Source organism: Nelusetta ayraudi, unplaced genomic scaffold (assembly GCF_046127955.1).
Source record: "Nelusetta ayraudi isolate G7.1 ecotype Tasmania unplaced genomic scaffold, CSIRO-AGI_Nayr_v1 ptg000004l, whole genome shotgun sequence".
In the NCBI taxonomy this organism is placed as follows: domain Eukaryota; kingdom Metazoa; phylum Chordata; class Actinopteri; order Tetraodontiformes; family Monacanthidae; genus Nelusetta; species Nelusetta ayraudi.
In genome coordinates this window covers 1,992,892-2,013,517 of record NW_027466054.1, presented here as the reverse complement: position 1 = coordinate 2,013,517, position 20,626 = coordinate 1,992,892, and the positions used below count along the sequence as shown (strand labels likewise).

At 43.1% G+C, this 20,626-nt stretch overlaps 3 protein-coding genes across 6 annotated transcripts; 2 read left to right on the top strand and 1 right to left on the bottom strand.

Annotated features, from left to right (window-relative positions):
- Positions 1-256: 256 nt before the first annotated feature.
- tefm (transcription elongation factor, mitochondrial) lies at positions 257-2,794 on the bottom strand. The gene is made up of 5 exons (XM_076043030.1): positions 2,601-2,794; positions 1,884-2,368; positions 1,102-1,251; positions 789-967; positions 257-679 (listed from the first exon to the last, which is right to left on the bottom strand). Exons 1-5 carry the CDS (start codon positions 2,641-2,643, stop codon positions 415-417), a joined length of 1,122 nt encoding a protein of 373 aa, XP_075899145.1. The 5' UTR covers positions 2,644-2,794; the 3' UTR covers positions 257-414.
- Positions 2,795-3,535: 741 nt separating this feature from the next.
- On the top strand, positions 3,536-7,060 carry LOC142899433 (arf-GAP with dual PH domain-containing protein 2-like). Its single transcript, XM_076042992.1, has 12 exons — positions 3,536-3,625; positions 3,741-3,881; positions 4,428-4,558; positions 4,693-4,784; positions 4,969-5,051; positions 5,143-5,255; positions 5,361-5,507; positions 5,705-5,788; positions 5,901-5,963; positions 6,051-6,128; positions 6,251-6,479; positions 6,566-7,060. The coding sequence occupies exons 2-12, from the start codon at positions 3,794-3,796 to the stop codon at positions 6,592-6,594; spliced, it is 1,137 nt and encodes a 378-aa protein (XP_075899107.1). The 5' UTR covers positions 3,536-3,625; positions 3,741-3,793; the 3' UTR covers positions 6,595-7,060.
- Positions 7,061-7,627: 567 nt separating this feature from the next.
- On the top strand, positions 7,628-19,153 carry rhot1b (ras homolog family member T1). Of its 4 annotated transcripts, none has more exons than XM_076042958.1 (20): positions 7,628-7,757; positions 8,354-8,412; positions 8,539-8,620; positions 8,725-8,768; positions 8,851-8,904; positions 9,028-9,080; positions 9,342-9,450; positions 10,958-11,059; positions 11,176-11,274; positions 11,377-11,485; positions 11,587-11,707; positions 12,392-12,476; positions 13,031-13,176; positions 13,694-13,794; positions 13,895-14,025; positions 14,686-14,769; positions 15,584-15,706; positions 15,790-15,992; positions 16,813-16,935; positions 17,477-19,153. In XM_076042958.1, the coding sequence occupies exons 1-20, from the start codon at positions 7,643-7,645 to the stop codon at positions 17,592-17,594; spliced, it is 2,061 nt and encodes a 686-aa protein (XP_075899073.1). In that variant the 5' UTR covers positions 7,628-7,642; the 3' UTR covers positions 17,595-19,153. The 4 variants fall into 4 exon arrangements, with proteins under 4 accessions (XP_075899073.1, XP_075899089.1, XP_075899081.1 ...); XM_076042966.1 differs by having other exon boundaries at positions 7,646-7,973; XM_076042974.1 differs by lacking the exon at positions 16,813-16,935.
- The last annotated feature ends 1,473 nt before the right edge of the window (positions 19,154-20,626 follow it).

Genomic DNA, 20,626 nt, shown 5'->3' with positions numbered 1-20,626 from the left:
TGTGATCCGGAGGGCAGAGGCGTGAGCTGCTCAGTGAACAAAGCGGAGGTGAAGGGTGCAGGTCTCCCTGCTTCAAAACTCAAATACACAATCCAACAGCTCAAAATGCTCTCCTTGACAAGTTGTGAGCTGGACATTCACCATGCTAAATAATAATATTACAACATTATTGTTTTCAGAGTTGTTGGATTGTGTATACGATTAGTTTTGATGGGGAAGGAGGACACTGCCACTGATAAAGGGACATTTTCCAAAATACTGAACTATCTCTCTAAGAATATTTATTAGTGTTGAATGTGTTCATAGGATTATAAACAAAAAGTTACAAGGGACTCACAACGGCAGCCAAAAACCTGACTTTCATGGATGTAGAGGTCTTTAGTAGGCAGATCGTGAGATCAGTCCAAGTCGTCACTAAGAGGAAGATTCACTGAGCAGCTCGTAGAAAGCAACAGCCTGAAGCAGCGCATCGCACAGTTCCTCGCCGCCTTTTCTGCTGCCCAGCTGGAAAGCGTTCCTGTACTTCACCAGCATCTCCGGAGGGAAATTGACCCTGGGCAGCTTCTGAGTCACCGACTCGGTCATCAGCTGTTGGATGGTCTGTGCCCCACTAGTCCGTGATTCGCCCACCATGAGTCCAAAGTGGCGCCCCACTGCAGCACGCATCATGTTCAAAACCCTGCAAAAAGGAAAATAAGCCGCGTTTGAGCCAAATATTGCAAGGATCATAGCTCGGGTGTTTGGTTTTTTTTTTATTTCTTGAAACAAAAACAAAGTCTTTTTCACACCTGGGAGGGATGTTCGACTCAGTGGGTGTGTTTCTTGGTTCAAGCAGAGCGAACAGCATGGCCTCCACAGCCCTCATGTGGGCCATGACAGGAAACAGGGCTGTATTCTGGACTGAGATGGAGAATTTCTCTACTATATAGAAGTCAGCTGACGGGAGCCGGGAGACAACTGCGGAAACCTGATGAGGCAGGAGAAACGTTCATACTGAACCTCTAGAGACTCCAAACACTGGTACAATGTGCGCATTTACAACTCCAGGGTCATTGAAAAGTGATTAAGACTCATAATAACAGCAATGGCAGCTATACTTACGTCATTCAAGTACGCTGAAGCCATGTATGTTCCCTTTAAGAAGTTTGGACATTCCACCTGCTGCCAATCCTGCACCATCATTCCCCGGTCGACGTGAGCCCAGGCGATTTTACTGGTTCCGCATGCCAGGGACACGACAGAAGCCGCATCCTGGACATCCAAAATCCATAGTTATGTTGGCAAAGTGGGCAAAAATATTTCTTGACACCTAAAATAACATAAGCACAAAGCCAGGTGTCCAAGAAAGACGATGTGCTGGGCTAGAACAGTGGTTCTCAACTGGTGGAGCCTCAGCACCCACATTCTTTTCCTGATAAGCGAAGAAGTTGCAACCCAAATTTATTCCACAAAAATAAAAACGCTAGACCACTTTCTGTCATGTCTTGTAAATAAATTATTAGAATAATTAAATTGAATTGTGTCCTGCAAAGTAAATGCCCGGCATTTTCGACCCAATCAAAACACCTTGGCGACCCACCAGTTGAGAAGGTTGGCTAGACCACAAAGAATTACTGCATCAGTTTTGGTGAAAGCTACAAGCTGACTAACAGCATCAGCACTCATGATGAACTGAGGATTATATCAGCGTTGTCTCCTCCCTCTTATTCAATGGATATGGAACTAAATGTATTACATTTTTTGTACACACCAAACATACAGCATATTCAAACTCAAGAAAGGACTGTGGCCCAATTTATGCTCTGTAAACGCACTTGGGAGCATAAGAAAAACGCTGGTTCTGCACTGTTAAGAATCTAACTTGACCCATTCGGGGAGCTCACCTCCAACCAGGATCTATCAACTTCCGGTCTGATAAATTTGGCCAGTTGAATCTTCACTTTCTTCTCCTTCTTCACCGGGTTGAGAATGGAGTTGAAGACTGTGACGGCGCTTTTGTGCTTGAGCAGCGGCACGTTAACCAAACTCTCTAGTGTTTTAAAGGGTCCGTTTTTCGTCCGGTACTCTACGATGTTGATCGACTTCCGGCCCCTCAGCAACTTGACGCCGGCCAGCTCCGACGGCGAGGCGTTGTTGAGCAGCCGCAGGATGACGTCTCGCTGCTCGGAGGTGTAGCACTCGTCCAGCGCCCGGTTGTCCTCCTTGCAGAGCTCAGCCGTGGAGCTGATGGTGGCGTTGAGAGTTTCGAAGTTTGCCACGGGAACCCGGCTGCGCCAGCAACACGTACACTGGAGGTAGCGCAGCTCCAGCTCAGTGAACGGCCAGTGCTGAAGGCGCCAGAATAACCCTAACCGGCCACCGTACTGCCCTGCAACAGTGAAATTAGGAGTCAGACGGACAAGTAGTTGGATAGTTGGAAGACAACTTTTCAGTGCTACGTAGCTTTAGTGTTGCTCGAAGTGAACGAGGAGGCAATACAGAGCTGTTTCAAGTCACAGAACATTGATGTTTCGACGTAGTTTGACAAATAAAGTTCGCTAGCATTTGTAATGGTCAGCAAAGAGGGCACACGTGACAGGCGAGATGATTTTGAAACCCACCTCTCGCAGCAACCGACGACAAAAAACGTCGGGCCACCCACATATTTAGTCAAAAATAAATATATATCCTTTCTTTGATTTAAGCTAAAACATCGCCGGGCCAACAGAACCAACTGTGCAGTTTTAAGGTTGACGGTCAGTCTTTAACCCGGCATGCGAACATAGCACTTCCAGGATGACTGTTCACTCTTCTTCTCAGGTTTCATTATTGGTTGCAACCCGACTTGACTTGGTCTATACTGCCCACTAGCGGTGTGCAAAACCGTTGCCGAAATAGCTAATTTTAAAAGAAAAGAAAAGTTTTGATTAGCTAGATTGATTAGTTTGATTTGCGCATTCAAGTGAATAATTATATGTAACCTCTCCTATTATTATTATTATTATTATTATTATTATTATTGATGATGATGATGATGATGATGATGATGATGATGATGATGATAATAATAATAATAATAATAATAATAATAATAATAATAATAATAATATAAGCTATTTATTGTATCCATTATGGTGTTATGTGATCATGTACATTCAACAGTTGTACTGTAGAATTTTAAGTAAAATTGGATAATAAATAGTTTCTACGGATTTATATAGTGTGTAAAACTTATCAATGCAAGGCTTTGAAATTGTAAATATATATATATATATATATATATATATATATATATATATATATATATATATATATATATATATATATATATATACATATTTCATTTTTTGAGGGCAAAGTAGAAAGATGCAGAAAAAGCATACTGAACACCATCATACTTATGTTATAAATACATTTGTATTTTTATTGGTATATAGACATGTACATTTTATACACTGTATACAAAAACTCTAAACTTTAGTATTCTAACACAGCAACACCTTGTTCACATCAACCACACTACATGACCTATACATACAAGTGTATTTCAGCCAAGTACAGGGTGACGTTCTTTCACTTCCTTTCTATGTTATTTCTGGACCTCTGCGTTTGTGTGCAGAACAATAAACTTCATGATGCCGTGCTGGTAAGAGGAAATGCTGAGCCACCCAGCCAGTCAGAAGAAATTATGTTTTCGACCCGCTGTGGATTTTTTTTTGCCATTCACGATGTGGAATCTATATAGATTTAACGCCTTGTAGCACTTTCGGAGGGACTCACGTGTCAGTCTGACAGGCGCAAACCACCTTTACACATGGCCACTCTGGAACGAAATAATAAAATCCTGTTGGATTTGGTTCGGCAGCCGGGCAACAACTTGTGTGTTGACTGTGGAGCTCCAGGTGAGTGTGTTCATTGTACAACGATTTAAAACAGCAAAAAGGGGATTTCTGAACAATACCAACAACACGGCTGTGCTTTTCCAACAGTAAACTTTGAATTAGTCACAACTCAATCCCAATTGATAGGATGTTCTCTTTAAACCAGGTTTACATTGCCTTAAACAATAATCTGTCTACTCTGATCATGTTTAATTCATGTTAATCAGTTTTTCAAAACTCAGTCACGTTTTATGGCAAAATATTGAAAGGGGAAGTTGGGGCTGCAGCAAATTCTGTGGCGTGACCACAATGTTTCTCCTATGTGTTGCCATCACTAACAAGCGGTCAATAGAATTTCCCTGTGTGGATGATACACAGACAACAAACAGAACACTTTTGCTGTGAAGTTCATTGATTGAAACATATGACAAGGTTTGAACATGAGGCAAAAAATTGAAAGTTTCACTCTCACTTCAATATGTCATGATTTGGTTTAAAATGTTTTTGCACCAGATTCACTTCCTTCTTACAGAGTAGGCATTGCAACATTTTCTTTTCTGCTCACAGAGCCAGACTGGGCTTCCTACACTCTGGGTATCTTTGTGTGCCTCAACTGTTCTGGAATTCATCGAAATCTACCAGCGATCAGCAAAGTCAAGTCGATACGTCTGGATCGCTGGGAAGATTCTCTAGTAGAGGTGTCTGCACAGTGCTGCTACGACTACTGCAATAATATTTATATATATTTTTCCAGCTTACATTTTGTCAGTGATACTGCCTATCCTTGCCATCGCAGCTTATCTTGTTTTAACCTTTGCCATGTGTGATGCAGTTCATGCGGGAGGAGGGGAACCTTGCAGCAAAAGCCATCTATGAGAAATGCGTCCCTGCCTTCTTCTACCAGCCGCGGGAGAACGACTGCATGTGAGATTTTTTTCCCCCTCGGTCAATAAAATTGCCGCATGATCACAGGAGAAGTGAATAAAGCCCTGAGTAGACCGACGGGTGGAGGAAGCGAAAGAGGAAGAAGGCTGTTGGGGGCCGGCAGAGAGGTGCACATGTGAATTCTGTCCATCCATCTGTGAATTTACTTTCCTTTTTCTTTCAGCGTTCTGAAGGATCAGTGGATCCGGGCAAAGTACGAAAGGAGAGAATTTACTGGGGAAAACCTACCACAAACATACTCCTCAGGTTATTGACAATATTGTACTCTTCCAGGCAGCAGAGTTCTGCATGTATTTCTGTGCACGTGATGTACTTGACTGTGTATCTCTCACACCAGATCAGTTTGAGTCAACACTTTGGAAGAAGGGCAAAGACAACAAGAACTTTCTGAGGAGGGTATTCCTGCTCTCCCGTAGCGACTTCACCCTCAGATACTTCGTCAAAGGCGATGTAAGCTGTCTTTTTGCCGTGCTGCCGCCGTATCTTATAAGGGCTTTTTTGGCGTGCCGTATATGGTACTAAAGTGTCGTTCTCAACCTCACTGACGAACCCCAGTCTAAGGCTCCCAAAGCTGTCATCTCCATGAAGGACCTGAATGCGGTTTTCCAACCAGAGAAGGTCAGCCATTCTCATGGGCTGCAGATCTCATACATGCAGGAGGAGCGAATGAGGAATCTGTTTGTTTATCATGAAGATGGACAGGTGAGCACATCTACCACTGCAGGGAAATAGAGCAACCAGGTCAGAGGAGTGTCTGAGCTGTAATGCTATTTGTTTTTTTTGTCTGCCTGTTTTCAACATGTTCTCCCTTTTTCTTTTATGTCCAAGTGTGTAAAACCTGTGGCATTCCTGCACAGACGCCACTCACAGAAGTTTTATGCTGCATGTTTGACTTACAGGTGATCGTGTCTTTGTTCAATGCTATCCGAGCAACACGGCTGGCATACCTGCAAAAGAAACACCCGACCCTGCGAGACATCGATGTAAGACACCCCTCACAAAACGTTTTTGGGATTTGACTGCTTGCTTAGACTGACAGTCAGCTAAACTGGAAGCTCAGCCTGGGAATGTCATTGCATGTCTTTTCTCGCACAGCTGATACCTGTGTTAACACGAAACTGCCTGAAGGAGGGGTACATGGAGAAAACTGGCCCAACAGTGTGTTATCACTCTGAATCTATTTGCTTGAAAAATACATTTAGTTTGATTTTCTTCTTTGAAGAAACACTGTTCTGTTTTTTTCAGCAACGGGAGCTATTTAAGAAGAGGTGGTTCACGCTGTGCTCAGTGAACAGAAAGCTTCTGTATTTTAAAACCCCACTGGTAATTATTAAGACATTGTATTTACTGTGAAATTTACTGTGGGTTTTGATTGATTGTTTGAACAAAAAACATGATAGAAGCCCAATGTTGTGTTGCCCTTCTTTTTTTTTTTTTACATTCAGGACGCTACTGAGCTTGGTGCCGTCTTCATCGGCTCCGAGAACCACAGCTACTCTGTTTCGGAGAGAATTGGCAAGAGTGCAAGGAGCTGCCGGTGGCACTGCGGCATCACGCTGCACACACCAGACAGGCAGTTTGTCTTCATGTGCGAGCAGGAGCAGGAGCAGAAGGAGTGGCTGGAGGCCTTCAGAAAAGTCATCTCTCAGCCCATGACCGCAGAAGACTACGAAAGTGAGAAACTGTTGTTGAAATTGAATGGAGTCCGTGTATAAATAAACACACGGCTAACACCTCTACTCTGTTATGCTGTGTCGCAGATGAAGCCAATTTGAGGAGAGCCAAATGACTGGCGCAGCTCTGCCAGCAATCTCAAGGGACTTTAAAAGAAATGAAAACAAAAATCTCCCAGGGATGCAACAGACTAAAAGTATGACTACGAAATGAAGCTCATGGACCTGATGTGTTTCAACAGCAGGGCTACTTGGCACTGATACGATAGACAACTCTAACACTTTTGCTGTACAGAACACAGGGTCTGTGAAGTTGTAAAGTTGTACACTAGCATCTCCTGTGTATATTCTAGCAGTAACAATAACACCACATAAAAGCACAGGAGGCACTCAAACCAAATTATGTATTTATTTAGAAAAAAACATTTCATTTTATACAGTATGTTATCTCAGTTTTAAAAAAAATAATCAACTTCTGTGTTTTGTGTTTTATGACATTCTCTTTTCTAACAGTACTCACACATTGTTCTAATGTCTATGTTTGTTGGGTTGGACCTAATTCATTATCATTTTAAATATTAATGAATTGACCATTGTTATGTTATCTAAACTACTGTACGAGATGACTATATTTCCACAGATGGCCACATTAACATGCTTTTATTGTCGGAGTGTTTTTGTTTTGTTGTTTTTGTTGTTTTGCTTTTTTTTTTTTGCACTTAAGGTGATACCTCTTGATACAAATAAATGTACACATTATGGATTAAACAGTGCAGTATGTATCCCAAGTATGTGCAGGCCATGTAATAGTTAATTTGAACAAAACACATAAGACACATAAGGTAAACTAACGGGAGTTTTAAAGCATGCTATCACTGGATGTTGCTATTGGAGAAATAAACAGTGCGGCTATCTCAATCTGAGCGTTTCCCATGGTTTTAGAAATGCCACTGAAGTCGTTAAAACATTGCTGAACACTGGTCCAAAAATACTATCGCTTTCGGAGAAATTGTGTATCTGGTTACAGTCGGTTTATTTTCCGTCGGTAGAGTGAAACGTGTGAAAATAGACGATCTTCGCGCCGTCAGCTGAACCAAAGGGGCGTGGCTGCGAACACGCTTGCTGACGTCGTAGCAGCGTGAGCGCGGCGCAAGTCAAGTTTGTATGCGGAGTAAAGGAGCGAAAACATCGGCGCAGCAGCGTCTCCTGCGAGTGGCAGGTGGAAGACGATCACAAGAGAAACACGCTCGTGTCCCTGGAGACATCCAACGATCGTTGGGTATTTTTTTTGCACGTCTCGTCATACTTTTAGTGTTACACCGTGTAGCTGCTATGCGAAGGTAAAACGGGCGAGCCAGGCCGGTGTGAGTCCCGGGGTTGGCTGTACCCTTCACCCAGACAGGGGGGGATAAATGTTTGACAAACATCCCTCCACCGAGTCTGCTGTCGCCTGACAGGATGCGCAAAGACGTGAGGATTTTGTTGGTGGGAGAACGTGAGTATATAAAAAAAAAGGAGAAGAAAAGCCGTATGAGTGTTAGTTGAACGAGGCTGCCGTGCTTGTCTGCAGCGTCATTAGAGTTGAGTGCGCGGCGATGCAGCTAGCAGCTGTGCATGTGATGCTGACAGTGTCTCATGATTGTGGGCCCTGTGTGTTCGCTTTGTCCCCCTTTAGTTTTTTTTTTTTTATTTTTATTAGAAACTTATATTCACTCTCACACTGTCATTTCTCATAAGGCTTTAAGAAAAAGAACCTCAAACATTACATGATGAGTTCACAGATTTTGTTCTTTCTACCTCTTCCTACCTCTCACTTAACATGGAAATGCCCACATTTGACCTTCTGACCCCACCTCTGCCTCTTCTCCTGGACAGCCAAGGTGGGGAAGACCTCTCTGATCATGTCTCTGGTCAGCGAGGAGTTTCCCGATGTGGTACGGATATACACTTTATGACAGTTTTATTATTTTCTAGGATGGAACGTTAAATCAAATTAATGTTTGGACTGAAATAAAATTTTTAAAGAAGCTTCTCCATCTTGGTGAATATCTCCCGTCTAGGTTCCCTACCGAGCGGAGGAAATCACCATACCTGCGGACGTGACACCTGAGAGGGTCCCCACCCACATTGTGGACTATTCAGGTACTTTGTCCTGGCTGTGTTTTGACTTTGAGGGGCCTGGTGCAAGCGACGGGGCTCTGCCTTGGGGGTTAACAGCTGTACGTGTGTCTTTTCTTTACCTCCAGATGCGGAGCAGACTGACGAGCAGTTGTTTCAAGAGATCTCCAAGGTCGGCCCATGCATTACGCTGCCGTGGAGAAATGCTGAGCTCACACAAGAAGCTAATGAGTGTCTGCCGTTCTCCATTGCAGGCAAATGTGATCTGCATTGTCTACTCCGTCAACAACAAGAAATCCATAGAGAAGGTGAGTTCACCCTTTTGCCTTTTACGTTTCTACAGTCATAAAACTGTTTCACTTGGAGTTTCCCTGCAGGACATCCTTTTGTTTTTTGTTTTTTATCCCATGCAATCCTTTTTTTTCCTATAGGTGACCAGCCACTGGATTCCCCTCATTATAGAAAACACAGACAAGGACAGCAGGTTTGAACTGTTATGAAAAATGCTTTTGAAACATTAATACGATATCAGAAAATGATATGAAAACTTTGTTGATACCCCTGAACTTGTCTTTGAGGACATTTTCTAAAGATTTACCAAAAACTGCTTTCTGTTTTTCAATGAAACAACACATTGACTTTATACGAAAAAGCTTCTTTGTGAAAAAAAAACACCTATTCTTACTTTTCACTCTCACACATATGCAACATTTCTACATTTTAAGAGACGGCTGTTGTGTTCTAGGGTTCCTCTGATTCTGGTGGGGAACAAGTCGGACCTGGTGGAGCACAGCAGCATGGAGACGATCCTGCCCATCATGAACCAGCACAGCGAGATAGAGACCTGTGTGGAGGTGAGAGGATTACGCTTTCAGCCCCTTAGTGCTGCTCCCGCGGCAAATTAATTCACAGCAAACTCCCGCTGGCGTCACTTAAAACCTGAACCGAGGAAAGAGCGCCGTGAAAAACATCTCGCGGTCATCTTTGGGAAAGAAAGGGGAAGAAGTGATCGCTCTGTAACTGCAAGGTGGAAGATTTTAAGGAAGAGGAAGCAGGCACAACTGTCTCCCGTTTCAATATTTTAATTTGATTCTCACAAGTGAGAATCTCTTCAGAATCCTGTCGAGTTAATACATCTAACTATTAGACTGTGTATAAATCTCATATTATTCATTTGACATATTTCACACTTACCTTTTAATATCAATCAGTGCGTTTACATGCAGAGCTTAATCGGACGAAGCAATAATTCGGTTTTCTCGTCCAATCGGAGTTCTCACCTTGGTCCCCGTATCCATGCAGCTGAGAAATTGGAATTATTGACGGGAACGTGTCCTCCTCCCAACACTAGGGGGTGGAGTGAGTCTTTTCAGCCGGTCAGCTGCTTTCGGTTGACATATTAAATCATTATGATATGGAACGATAGTTCATAATGTACGTGTTACTCACTTTGCAGATGAGGTGTACCCTATTTCTTGTGCTCATGGTGATTTTAAAAGGCAGACAAGAACGTCGTCTGCTGTTGGAGGGCTACAACAACACAATGTCTTCGATGCTAAGCTTTGTGCCGTCGCTACGGACCCGAAACTCTCGTTCTTGTTGGATGCGGGTTCGGAGCACAGACTGGTGGGAGAGTTTGTGTACCCGTTTTGCAAAGGAATGGTGTCTTCAGTTATACACACGCTCATTAAAGTGCCGACCGTGGAGGAAGCTCGTGCTGCTGCACGCCGTTTCCAGCAGAATAACAGCGAAATTACCAAAATAAAAACAAATCAGGAAAACATCTCTTTGCTGTGCTTTTATTTACAAAGTTAAAATTTACAAAAAATGTGAACGAAAAGGTAGAAATATAAATACGAAGGAATACGTAGTTGTTCAGGGTGCGCAAAGCCGGAGCCCTGCATTTGCTGCGCTACCTTTTTAAAAAGGTCCAGTTAATAGTCCGACTAAGGCGTATACATGGCAGAGAAATTCAAATTCCAATCGCATTATCTGGGGGTCTCAGTCGGAGTTCTCCGATTCCAATCGGAGTTCTCAAACTCCGATCATAATCGGACTAAGGCAATAATTCCAATTTCTCCAGTGCCATGTAAACGCACTGACTGAGCCTCAGCCTTGGTCATGATTGACAGAGAGCACGATCACCAGTCAGGTGCCAGCTCTGGTGTCTATTCAGCCTAATTAGAGCCGTCACCTCACTCAGACGGATCCTGCGTGTTAATACCCTGTCTGAGCCTGACGCAGCTCGCAGTATCTGCAGACGTACTGTATATTTGCACGCACACGCTGCCACGCTGCAGGGATGCACTCCTCAAAGACAACAGGCTGATTCAGTGATCAGCCTTTTCCACCTGTCCACAGTGTTCGGCCAAAAACCTAAAGAACATCTCGGAGCTCTTCTACTACGCCCAGAAGGCAGTCCTGCACCCCACGGGTCCCCTGTACTGTCCAGAGAAGAAAGCCGTAAGAGAGCCACTGTGCACAATTCATGAGCACCGTTTGGGCCTCAACTAAAATTAGATCATTGGCAATCACTGTCAGTTGACCCTCTGACTCGCTTTCATTTTCCTCCGCGACAGATGAAGTCCCTCTGCGTGAAAGCCTTGACGCGCATCTTCAAAGTGTCGGACCTGGATAATGACGGGATCCTCAACGATAATGAGCTCAACTTCTTCCAGGTAAAACCGTCGCAGCCGGGCGAGGATTAAATTAGTCGGAACCAACGGTGCCGTTTGCAAGTTATGACAGCTTTCGCCGTCTTTGCTTCTCACCGTCGTCAGCGGACCTGTTTCAACACTCCGCTGGAGCCTCAGGCGCTGGAGGATGTGAAAAATGTGGTGAGGAAGAATTTGACCGACGGAGTGTGCAACAACGGGCTCACCCTGAAAGGTACGGGGAGCTGGACGCCCTGGACGTGGTTGAGCACGAGTGTGTGTGTGTGTGTGTGCGTGCACACGCGTAAACATGACTCTCCTGATGTTTCTGCCAAGGCTTCCTGTTCCTCCACACCTTGTTCATCCAGCGAGGCCGCCATGAAACCACGTGGACGGTGATGAGAAGGTTTGGGTACGACGATGACCTGGAGTTGAATCAGGACTACCTCTTCCCTCCGTGAGTTTCATTACGTCATTATCCGCGTCAGTATGATGTTTTTTCTCAGGAAAGACGAAAGGGGTGGGGGCTGGGGGGCGGGGGGCTCAGCATTTTGGACACCAGACCTCATGACCAAGTTCGCCAGTGTGCCATTTAGCACTGGCAACTTTTCATCCACTTTTCCAGTTTAGCAGATTTCGCTGGTGCTAGGCTAGCGCAGGTCAATGGTTTCTGCTAGCCTGCCAATAATGATAATCTTACCCAGTCCACAGTACACCAGAAGCAAAAAAATGTTAACACCAGACTATTGATGTCGTGTTGATAGAATAATGTAGCAGCAGCCGGTAAATCAAAGAGCCGCAAGTCTTGGTAAACTTCAGTCCACCACTGCCGTAGCCTGCCAACCAACTACAGGAAGTAGAGCTCCATTACCGCTAAAGACGCAAGTCCCTCAAAATGCAATGTGATACAAAGGCTGTTTTATTTCTAATATTATTCTAGACATTTACATCCATAGTCTAATATTAACAATATAATAACAAACGCAATTGTACGTTGTTGAAATTTTAGAAATATCGCTTTTATTTTGCAAAAACACTGTAAGGGGAAACGCAGTTTCTGTTTTCAGTCTGTATGTGTGTGTTGTGTTCCACGCCAGCACCCTGATGCGTCTAATGCTTTTAAACATTTCTATCTCTGCAGGCTGAAAGTTCCTGCAGACTGCACTACCGAGCTCAACCACAAGGCCTACCTCTTTCTGCAGGGCGTCTTTGACAAACACGACAAGGTACGGCCCTGTACGACTGGCCTTGTCTCTACCTTCTCACCTTCAACCTCCGCTTCATCGAGACTCTGTCGGCAGCTGCCCAGAACGGAGTGACAAACCCCACAACAACAACAACAACAACAACAACAAACGGCAGGGCCGGCCGGCGCAGATCACCTGCTGAGATGTGATTTATTGTGGTCAGGCTGAGCAGGGATTGACAGGAGGAATTAGCCGTGGGGGTTAGGATGAAAGTCTGAGAGCGAAAGTGGCAGGGAGCGCCAAGATCTGCTCTCCGTCCTTGTAATTGGTGTCCAACTGTGAGAGTGGGTGTGTGTGCTTCGCTCACGTTTGCTCTCTTAAGTGAAAATGACAGGCTGCGACTTCTTCTTTCAAAAAACATCTCAAACAGAATTAAAACAAAATACATTATGCAGCAAGCATAAAAAAAAAATCATCTGGACATTTCTGCTGATATTTTGCCTTATTTTTACATGCTGAAATTTTTAAAAGTGCTCCTGGTGCACTAATTTCATTGTAGCAATAGCAGTTTGTGTTCTATTTGTGTGCGTCAGGACCGGGACTGTGCCTTGTCACCCGAGGAACTGGCCGACCTGTTTGATGTCTTTCCCTACATGCCCTGGGGTCCAGACGTCAATAACACCGTTTGCACTAATGACCAGGGATGGATCACCTACCAGGGCTATCTCTCCCAGTGGACGTAAGTGCTTCCACAGACGCATACACTTGTGTGTGAAGTTCCAACTCTTGCTGTCAAACTGTAATTAAAAAAAAAAAAATTTTTAATCGATTTATACATTTGTTTTTTTTTTGCTGTAAGAACGTTTAAACTGTGACTTTAAGATTACTTTAGTTGGTACTTTTACGGATTAGTTATTACGGACTGCAGTGCCCTCTGATGGTTGCACCAAAAACATGCTGCGTCTGAGGTTGTTTCTTCGTCATTGAACTGCTGCCTCTGGAAACTGAAAATATTAGAAAATATTTATTTTATATTTTAAACTGTACTTGGGTTCAATGATTTTGAGTTTGTATGAGAAATGTTCCACAACAGTCTTATTATGAATCTGCCAGACAAACCAGCCTGTGCAAACCAAATTAAAAAAGATAGAAATTGAAAATAGGAGTCAGCATCTAAAAGGACGGTCAAAACATCAGTGATGACCAAACACAAACAGTGAGTGTTCAATCCTGTATTTAATGTGTGCTGCCACCAGTTTGACCACGTACCTGGATGTCCAGCGCTGCCTGGAGTATCTGGGCTACCTGGGCTTCTCAATCATCGCTGAGCAGGAGTCGCAGGCAGCAGGAATCACAGGTGACCGTCATCACCGCTCGGCTGTTCATCGTCTCTGACGATTGCTGTTGACTCGAGGCGCCGTCGGTTTTAAAAACGCCGCCCTGCCCCTCGTCCCCAGTGACCAGAGACAAGAAGATTGACCTGCAGAAGAAGCAAACCCAGCGCAGCGTCTTCCGCTGCAATGTCTTTGGAGACAGCGGCAGCGGCAAGAGTGGATTTCTGCAAGCCTTCCTGGGACGCAACCTCATGGTGAGACAAAAAACACAACACGACTGCTACGAGTGTTCTAGTCCTGGAGATTGGTCTTGGTCTCGAGCGGTCTTGAATCCACTTTCTAAGGATCTCTGTGTCTCGGACTCGGGATTTTTGATCAAGACCGATCGAGACTCAGCCAACACTGCAATGACACGATAATAATGGAAAAGAATCCAGCTGCTGCCGTTTTACGCTCCGTTTGTGACACCCAGAGTGACACCCTGCCCCCTCATTCCTAGTTAATTTATTTTTTAATTTTGTGAAGCAACTATGCTTTTTTGAAAATGGTTCAAAATAGTTGGCAAAGCAACAAAATGTTCAAGAAAATATTAAAGGACACCTTGCTGAAAAGAGATGTTGCTGTTGGATTTAGAAGCAAACTTGAATTTAAAAAAGTTGCCGGTCATTTTTTTCTGTTTTGTTGTTTCTGTTTTTTTTTTTTGATGTATAAAGTCTTGGTCATGTCTTGGTCTCGATACTCTCTAGTCTTGACAATGTCTTGGTCTTGGTTGGTGCGGTCTTGACTACAACATTACTGCTACTGCTAACCACTGCTACTGATAAAAAGAACATTAGAAATAATGATACATGAGCAGCTCTGTGACGTCAGTTTTCCGCCTGGATCTGTTTACACGATGCATCTTTTCTCCCCAGCGCCAAAAAGCCACCAAAGAAGAACACAAATCCTACTACGCCATCAGTACAACCTACGTCTACGGCCAGGAGAAATACCTCCTAGTAAGTACAAGTGAAGCCCACAGTTCAGTTTTTGCCTGACGGGCCCGTGGGACTGTTTGTTAACGGTTTTTAACATACTAAACGTATAACATTTGCACGCTTAACAAAACAAAATCAAAGATTGACATAAGATTTACCTCTGTCTTTGTAAGTTATGTCTTTTTGAAGACTCGTTCAGATAAGGTTATTTTTATTTTTAGTAAAACTTGAAGTTTCTTTTTTTTTGTTTGCTTTGGTGCTCACAATACTATATATATATTTTCTTTTTTTAACTACAGCAACCAAACTGTAATCAGTCATAGTTCTGACGAGTGAGCCATTATTATTGGATGTTTACTCTGTTAATAACAATAACCAATGTTATTTTCTACATGTTTATTTTTCTCTCTACTAAAAAAAAAAAAGCGTACTGAGCAGTGACGCCAAAGCCGAGCTACACTAAAACAATCTTCCTCTAAAATATCATCCACTTTTATATTCAACTGCACAACAGCATAGTTCAAATAGCTCCACTTCAAGCAGCAAAGATATGAATAATAAGTGAATTCATTGGAACACGATTCGCCTTTGAAAAAATTTTAAACACAAAAGTAACTAATATGTTTTCCAATGCAGGGAGACGAAAGTACAGATATTTGTGTTCAAGTGTCGGGAGTAAAACTAAAAAGTCAGTCAGAAAAAAAAAATACTCAAGCAAAGTACAGATACCTTAGAAATCTACTTAAGTACAATAGCAAAAGTATTTGTTCTTTGTTACTTCCCTCCTCTGTGTACAAGCGATTTCTACTCTGACTTCCACCCGCTCTCCTCCCAGCTCCACGAAGTGTTCCCCGACTTTGACTACCTGTCTGACGACGACCTGTCCTGCGACATCGTCTGCCTGGTCTACGACGTCAGCAACCCCTACTCCTTCGAGTACTGCGCCCGAGTCTTCAAGGTAGAAACGTCGGCGCACCGCTCGCGCCTCAAGGACAAACGTTTCCCTCCTCAACGTCCGTCTGTCTCTCCCTCTGACCGCAGCAATACTTCATGGACAGCAAGACTCCGTGCATGATGATCGCCGCCAAGTCGGACCTGCCCGAGATCAAGCAGATGTACAGCTGCACTCCGCTGGAGTTCTGCAGGAGGCACAAGATGCCGCCACCCCAGTCCTTCACCTGTGACACGGCGGCGGCGCCCAGCAGAGACATCTACACTAAACTCACCACCATGGCCATGTACCCGTGAGTACAGCTGCTTCAGAGCGTCATCCAATCCACATGCTTATTTACACTGTTAAAAGTCATCATCGGGTTCGTGTGTGCAGGCCATTGTAGTTCACTGGCAAACTCAGGGGAGGGAGAGTGAGTAAAAGAGCACTGCAATCTAAAATGTAACCACTTGATGTCGCTGTTTCTTCTCACAATTTCCAAACTGTACACAATTGACCTTTAATTGAAGTCACAAAAAACCCCACAGTCCTTCAATGTTATATTTTCTGAGTTATGAGTCCATGTACCGTAGTATTTTATAACATAATAACACTCAGATATTTTGATTTTTTTTTTATTATTAAATATATACTATATTTATATATATACTATATATACTATATATATAATGTGTAGTGTAATTATTTGATAATTTGATAATTTTATTTTTTGAAAAATGGTGCTTTGTATACAAAAGTCATCCGAAATAAACAAGATCTTGAGAAAATACGTTTCTACAGTAAGTAAGATAAAATAAAATAAAATAAAATCAGAATTAAAACAGAAAAGCTAAAGGATAAATCAGTGGTAAGTAAATCAGATTATGGTCACACTTCATTAGGAATTCTCACAAATATGGGATAAGATGCATTTATATATAACGTGAAAGACGAACTACCTGATATATATAAAGAAACACTGAACCAGAGCTGCAACCCTTTGCGGCACTCTGTCCTCCTCGTTTCGCCGTCGATTAGCTGTGACTTTGGAGGAGCGTTTTAACGTCTTTCGGCGTGCTTTTCCCGCTGGCGTGATGAAAACGTGTTGGTGTGTTTCCCGTGTGTCTCCTCAGCCACGCCCGGCTGCGCTGCATGTGCACTTGCAACCGGTGCACCTTCTGCCTGTGTCAGAACTTCCTCAACTCTGAGCTGCTGCAGATGGTCAGGGCCAAACTCTACACTGTCGTACTCAGAAGGTCCCTTGTTTTGTTTTTTTTAATATTTATCTCTGGTTTCATGTGACCACCATTCAAACATTTATTCCTCCTCATTTTTAATGTCATTTCCATTTTTCTTAAGGTTTTCTTATTTTTTCAGCATTCTGGTTTTATTTGAATCCTCTGTGTTTCTTTGCTGAGTCCCAGTCCAGTTTGTTTGTTTATTATGTTTGTGTCGCTTCATTTACAGTGCCCGCCTTGAAGTGATTTGCACTCGGTTGGTCCTACATTAACCACTTTGACACTCAATAGAGTTCCCGCTTTCTGTTCGCTGATCCTGTCAAAACTAATCCCACATTTTTTTTTTTACTTCTTCATTTTATCAAGGCTCCTTCCGTCTCTGTCTTGGTTTCACTTTTTTTTTTATCATTTTTTCATGCTGTTTTTGTTGGATACTTATGACATCATCCATTTGAATTTGAATTTTCACATTTCAAACTCATTCATTGGGATCCACCCAGTCCGTTCCAGACTGACTCAGCTTGTCTCCCTCTGTGTGTCGCCTCTTCCTGTTGCACAGACACGTGAGCCAAGCGGACCTGAGGAACTCCACCTACTGGCTGAGAGCGAGTGTCGGGGCCACAGTGTTTGCAGTGTTGGGCTTTGCCATGTACAGAGTGCTGCTCAAAAGCCGGTGATGCTCGGCTGCCTCATGGCACATTTCTTGGATGATGAGTCGTTCAGATCAGCCCCCAGATCAAACTTTTCCATCTGCACTCGTGATCGTCACCACACTCTTCTTCTCGATTCGTCGCTCTCTGTTTTAATGTTGTTTTTCTGTTTGCACGGTTAAAAACCAACCCATGAAGCTGATTTAAGAATTCATTTGTCTATAAACATATTTTTTCAGGTTATGGGTGATTTGATTTTTTTGTATTGAAATTCCTGCTTTGCTCACAAAGTTCATCCCATGTGTCCGCATCATCACATTTCTATCATTAGGAGCGCAACAACAGTGCAGTGCTCGTTGCTGTACCTTCACAGCAAAAAGATTCCAATCCCGACCCGGGTCTTTATTCTGTGTCTTTATTGCATGTCCAACATGTGTCTGTGTGGGTTCTGCCCAAGTACTCGGCTTCCTCCCACAGTCCAACGACGTGCACGTCAGGCTAACTGGCTAACTTTAAAACATTTTCTACAGTCATGAATGATGAAGCACGAGCGGTGGTCTTTGGGTTGACCCTGTACACAACCCTTGTCCAGGTGTAGCCCAGCCTTCACCTGTCAGCCAGCCCTCCCATCCCCCACCCACCCACCGAGTTTGAGTGTGAATAAGCGGTGATAGAAAATGGGTGGATAAATATATCTATATTTATACTGAAGAGAAGCATTAGCTGCTAATGAGCCATGCTGAGGATGAATAATGGCTTTTTTTCTTTTCTCCTCCTTGCTGGCTATTATTATCATCACTACCCATTTCGCTGTCCCTTATAAAGGTAACAGGGGATGTTTAAGTAATGCAATTGCCTAAATGCTTTTATTGGACTGAGCATCTTGTACATTTTGTACATACTGTTGTAGACTGTGTATATATATATATATTTTGTCAAAACGCTTCAAACGTTGAGTCCAGATGTGTCAGATAACCAGCCTGGTCATTGGATCACACACACACACACACACACACACACACACACACACACACACACACACACACACACACACACACAGTGTGTGTTCATACCAACTGAAATCATGTTTGCCTTTCAAGGCCATGCTCTTGATGTTTGCTCTTCTGAGAGGGTCAGTGTTTGGTCAGAGTTTGGTCAGTGTGGAGGTGGTGGTCTGCAGCTCTGCACCCCCGACATGTGTCCCAGTCGTCTTGCGATGCCAAGATATTAAACAGCAGTGTACGTGTGTATGTGACCATTCTGGAGTTTGAAGGCTTTCTTTTAGTGAGCGTCACCACGTGAGTATTGCCGGACTGTTTCCCTGTAACCCAGCAACCCAGCAATGGACTTCAGTTTTTCATTCATTGTCACTGATCATTCTACTGGTTATTATTATTGTTTTTTTTTTGTTTTTTTTTAAATCATTGTCATTCCCATTTTCCCTCCCGTTGTCACAAAATATGCAATAATGTGGCCTGAGATCTTAGGTCTCATGTAGTTGGACTATTTTACCACAGGGTTTAGCCTGACACATTTAATCATCCCTGCCTTCTTGAGGGTTTACGATTAAAGTCACGTCTGTTAAAGCTGGAGTAGTCGATGGTCGTTATTGGTCACACGATTTGTTTTTCTATTAACGTCAGACTCCCGTTTGTTTTCCTTCTCACCACAAGAGGGCAACGTTGCTTAAAAAAGCAGATAAAACACCAGCGCTGCTGTTGCCAGTAGGGTTTTTTTTTTTTTTTACAAATTTTGAAATTGTATTTTACGAACGGAGTCTGCAGCAGCTGAACGTGTTTTATTAAAGTTTCAGGTACTCCACTACAAAGCAATATGGTCATCCAAAGCTGGCATATAGGAACACTTTCTTGTTGCATCTCTTTCTGAGTACTAAATTTATAAGAGACGTTTCAACTGAGCATCGGGAAATCAGTTTTGTCCAGCATTATAGATTCCAAAGCTTATCAAACTGCCAAGTAGAATAACATTTCTAGCATGAACTTCTGCAGTTCCCCAGGTCATCGCTGGCTGTTAAACTCATAATGTATGCAGCTTGTGCATGTGTGTGTTTACAGTGAACACATTTGACTGACCTCTTTGACCTGGTTAACATGCAGTTATGTACAATAATACAATACTGTCTTCAACATGTTCTTCAAAGAAACAGCCGGGACATCATAGCAACACAGGAAAATGTCTGCAGTTGAAAGCATGGATGCATCCCCACCAATTAATTTCTGCTGTATGGATTCATGCACAAACTGTAGGCACGTATTTAGACGTGTGGTGGGCAATAAGTGGGGTTAATCGCGAGGATTGATTTAGACACTGTTACATAACAAGACTTTGCATTTGCAATGCAAATCCAAAACAGATTTGCACCTCGAGGTTCTCATTTTCTATTAATGAATATGCAACTGATAAGCAGTTCAGTCTCCAAAGAGTCGCCCACGGGGCGTTTTGACTGTAGCCATGTTTTGTTTTTATGTTTTAATTACGATTAGACTGTGAGAGGTAAATGTCGATTGCGAGTCTAGATAAGCCCTCTTTATAACTTAGTCAAGCATGTTGTCATTTGACTTTCTGATGCCTGACCGTGGACAGCTTCCACACAGCTTCCACAATCCTTTTTGAAAGACCAAAAAAGGGGAAAATACTGCATGAAATCCTGTAATAAAATGACTTTTATTTTTTTACAAGACAATCTCTGATCGTCCTACAGCATTCTACCCTGCCATCAGATAATTTCTAGTCGTAAATGGCCTCCACCCAACTATTAGGTTTGTTTGATGTTGCTCCGGGTAATAGCTAGGTGTTAGTCTGGAAGCTCGTCATTGAAGTTATTGTTGCAGCGAGCAGACCTGCGGGGGAACAGATTATAGTCCCTAAATCAAGCTGGAATGTAATAGTGTTGAACACTGCCCCCAGTGTGGCCATTTAAATGTCACTGAGACTGTGCGCGAGCTGCTGTGATAGATTTAATTCATAACTTAAAAACAATATGTGTCTTGTAATGTAGCAGATTCAACTCCCTTACAACAACACACCATTACCTCAAT

Excerpts from the sequence above, each read along its gene's own strand:
- LOC142899433 (XM_076042992.1), top strand. The coding sequence starts at position 3,794 with ATGGCCACTCTGGAACGAAATAATAAAATCCTGTTGGATTTGGTTCGG. Across the intron at positions 4,785-4,968 it reads CCGCGGGAGAACGACTGCAT|CGTTCTGAAGGATCAGTGGA; the intron begins GTGAGATTTTTT and ends TTTTTCTTTCAG. Across the intron at positions 6,129-6,250 it reads TGTATTTTAAAACCCCACTG|GACGCTACTGAGCTTGGTGC; the intron begins GTAATTATTAAG and ends TTTTACATTCAG.
- tefm (XM_076043030.1), bottom strand. The coding sequence starts at position 2,643 with ATGTGGGTGGCCCGACGTTTTTTGTCGTCGGTTGCTGCGAGAG. Across the intron at positions 1,252-1,883 it reads TTGATAGATCCTGGTTGGAG|GATGCGGCTTCTGTCGTGTC; the intron begins GTGAGCTCCCCG and ends TTGGATGTCCAG. Across the intron at positions 680-788 it reads GAGTCGAACATCCCTCCCAG|GGTTTTGAACATGATGCGTG; the intron begins GTGTGAAAAAGA and ends TCCTTTTTGCAG.
- rhot1b (XM_076042958.1), top strand. The coding sequence starts at position 7,643 with ATGCGGAGTAAAGGAGCGAAAACATCGGCGCAGCAGCGTCTCCTGCGA. Across the intron at positions 11,486-11,586 it reads CAACGGGCTCACCCTGAAAG|GCTTCCTGTTCCTCCACACC; the intron begins GTACGGGGAGCT and ends GTTTCTGCCAAG. Across the intron at positions 14,770-15,583 it reads GCCAGGAGAAATACCTCCTA|CTCCACGAAGTGTTCCCCGA; the intron begins GTAAGTACAAGT and ends CTCTCCTCCCAG.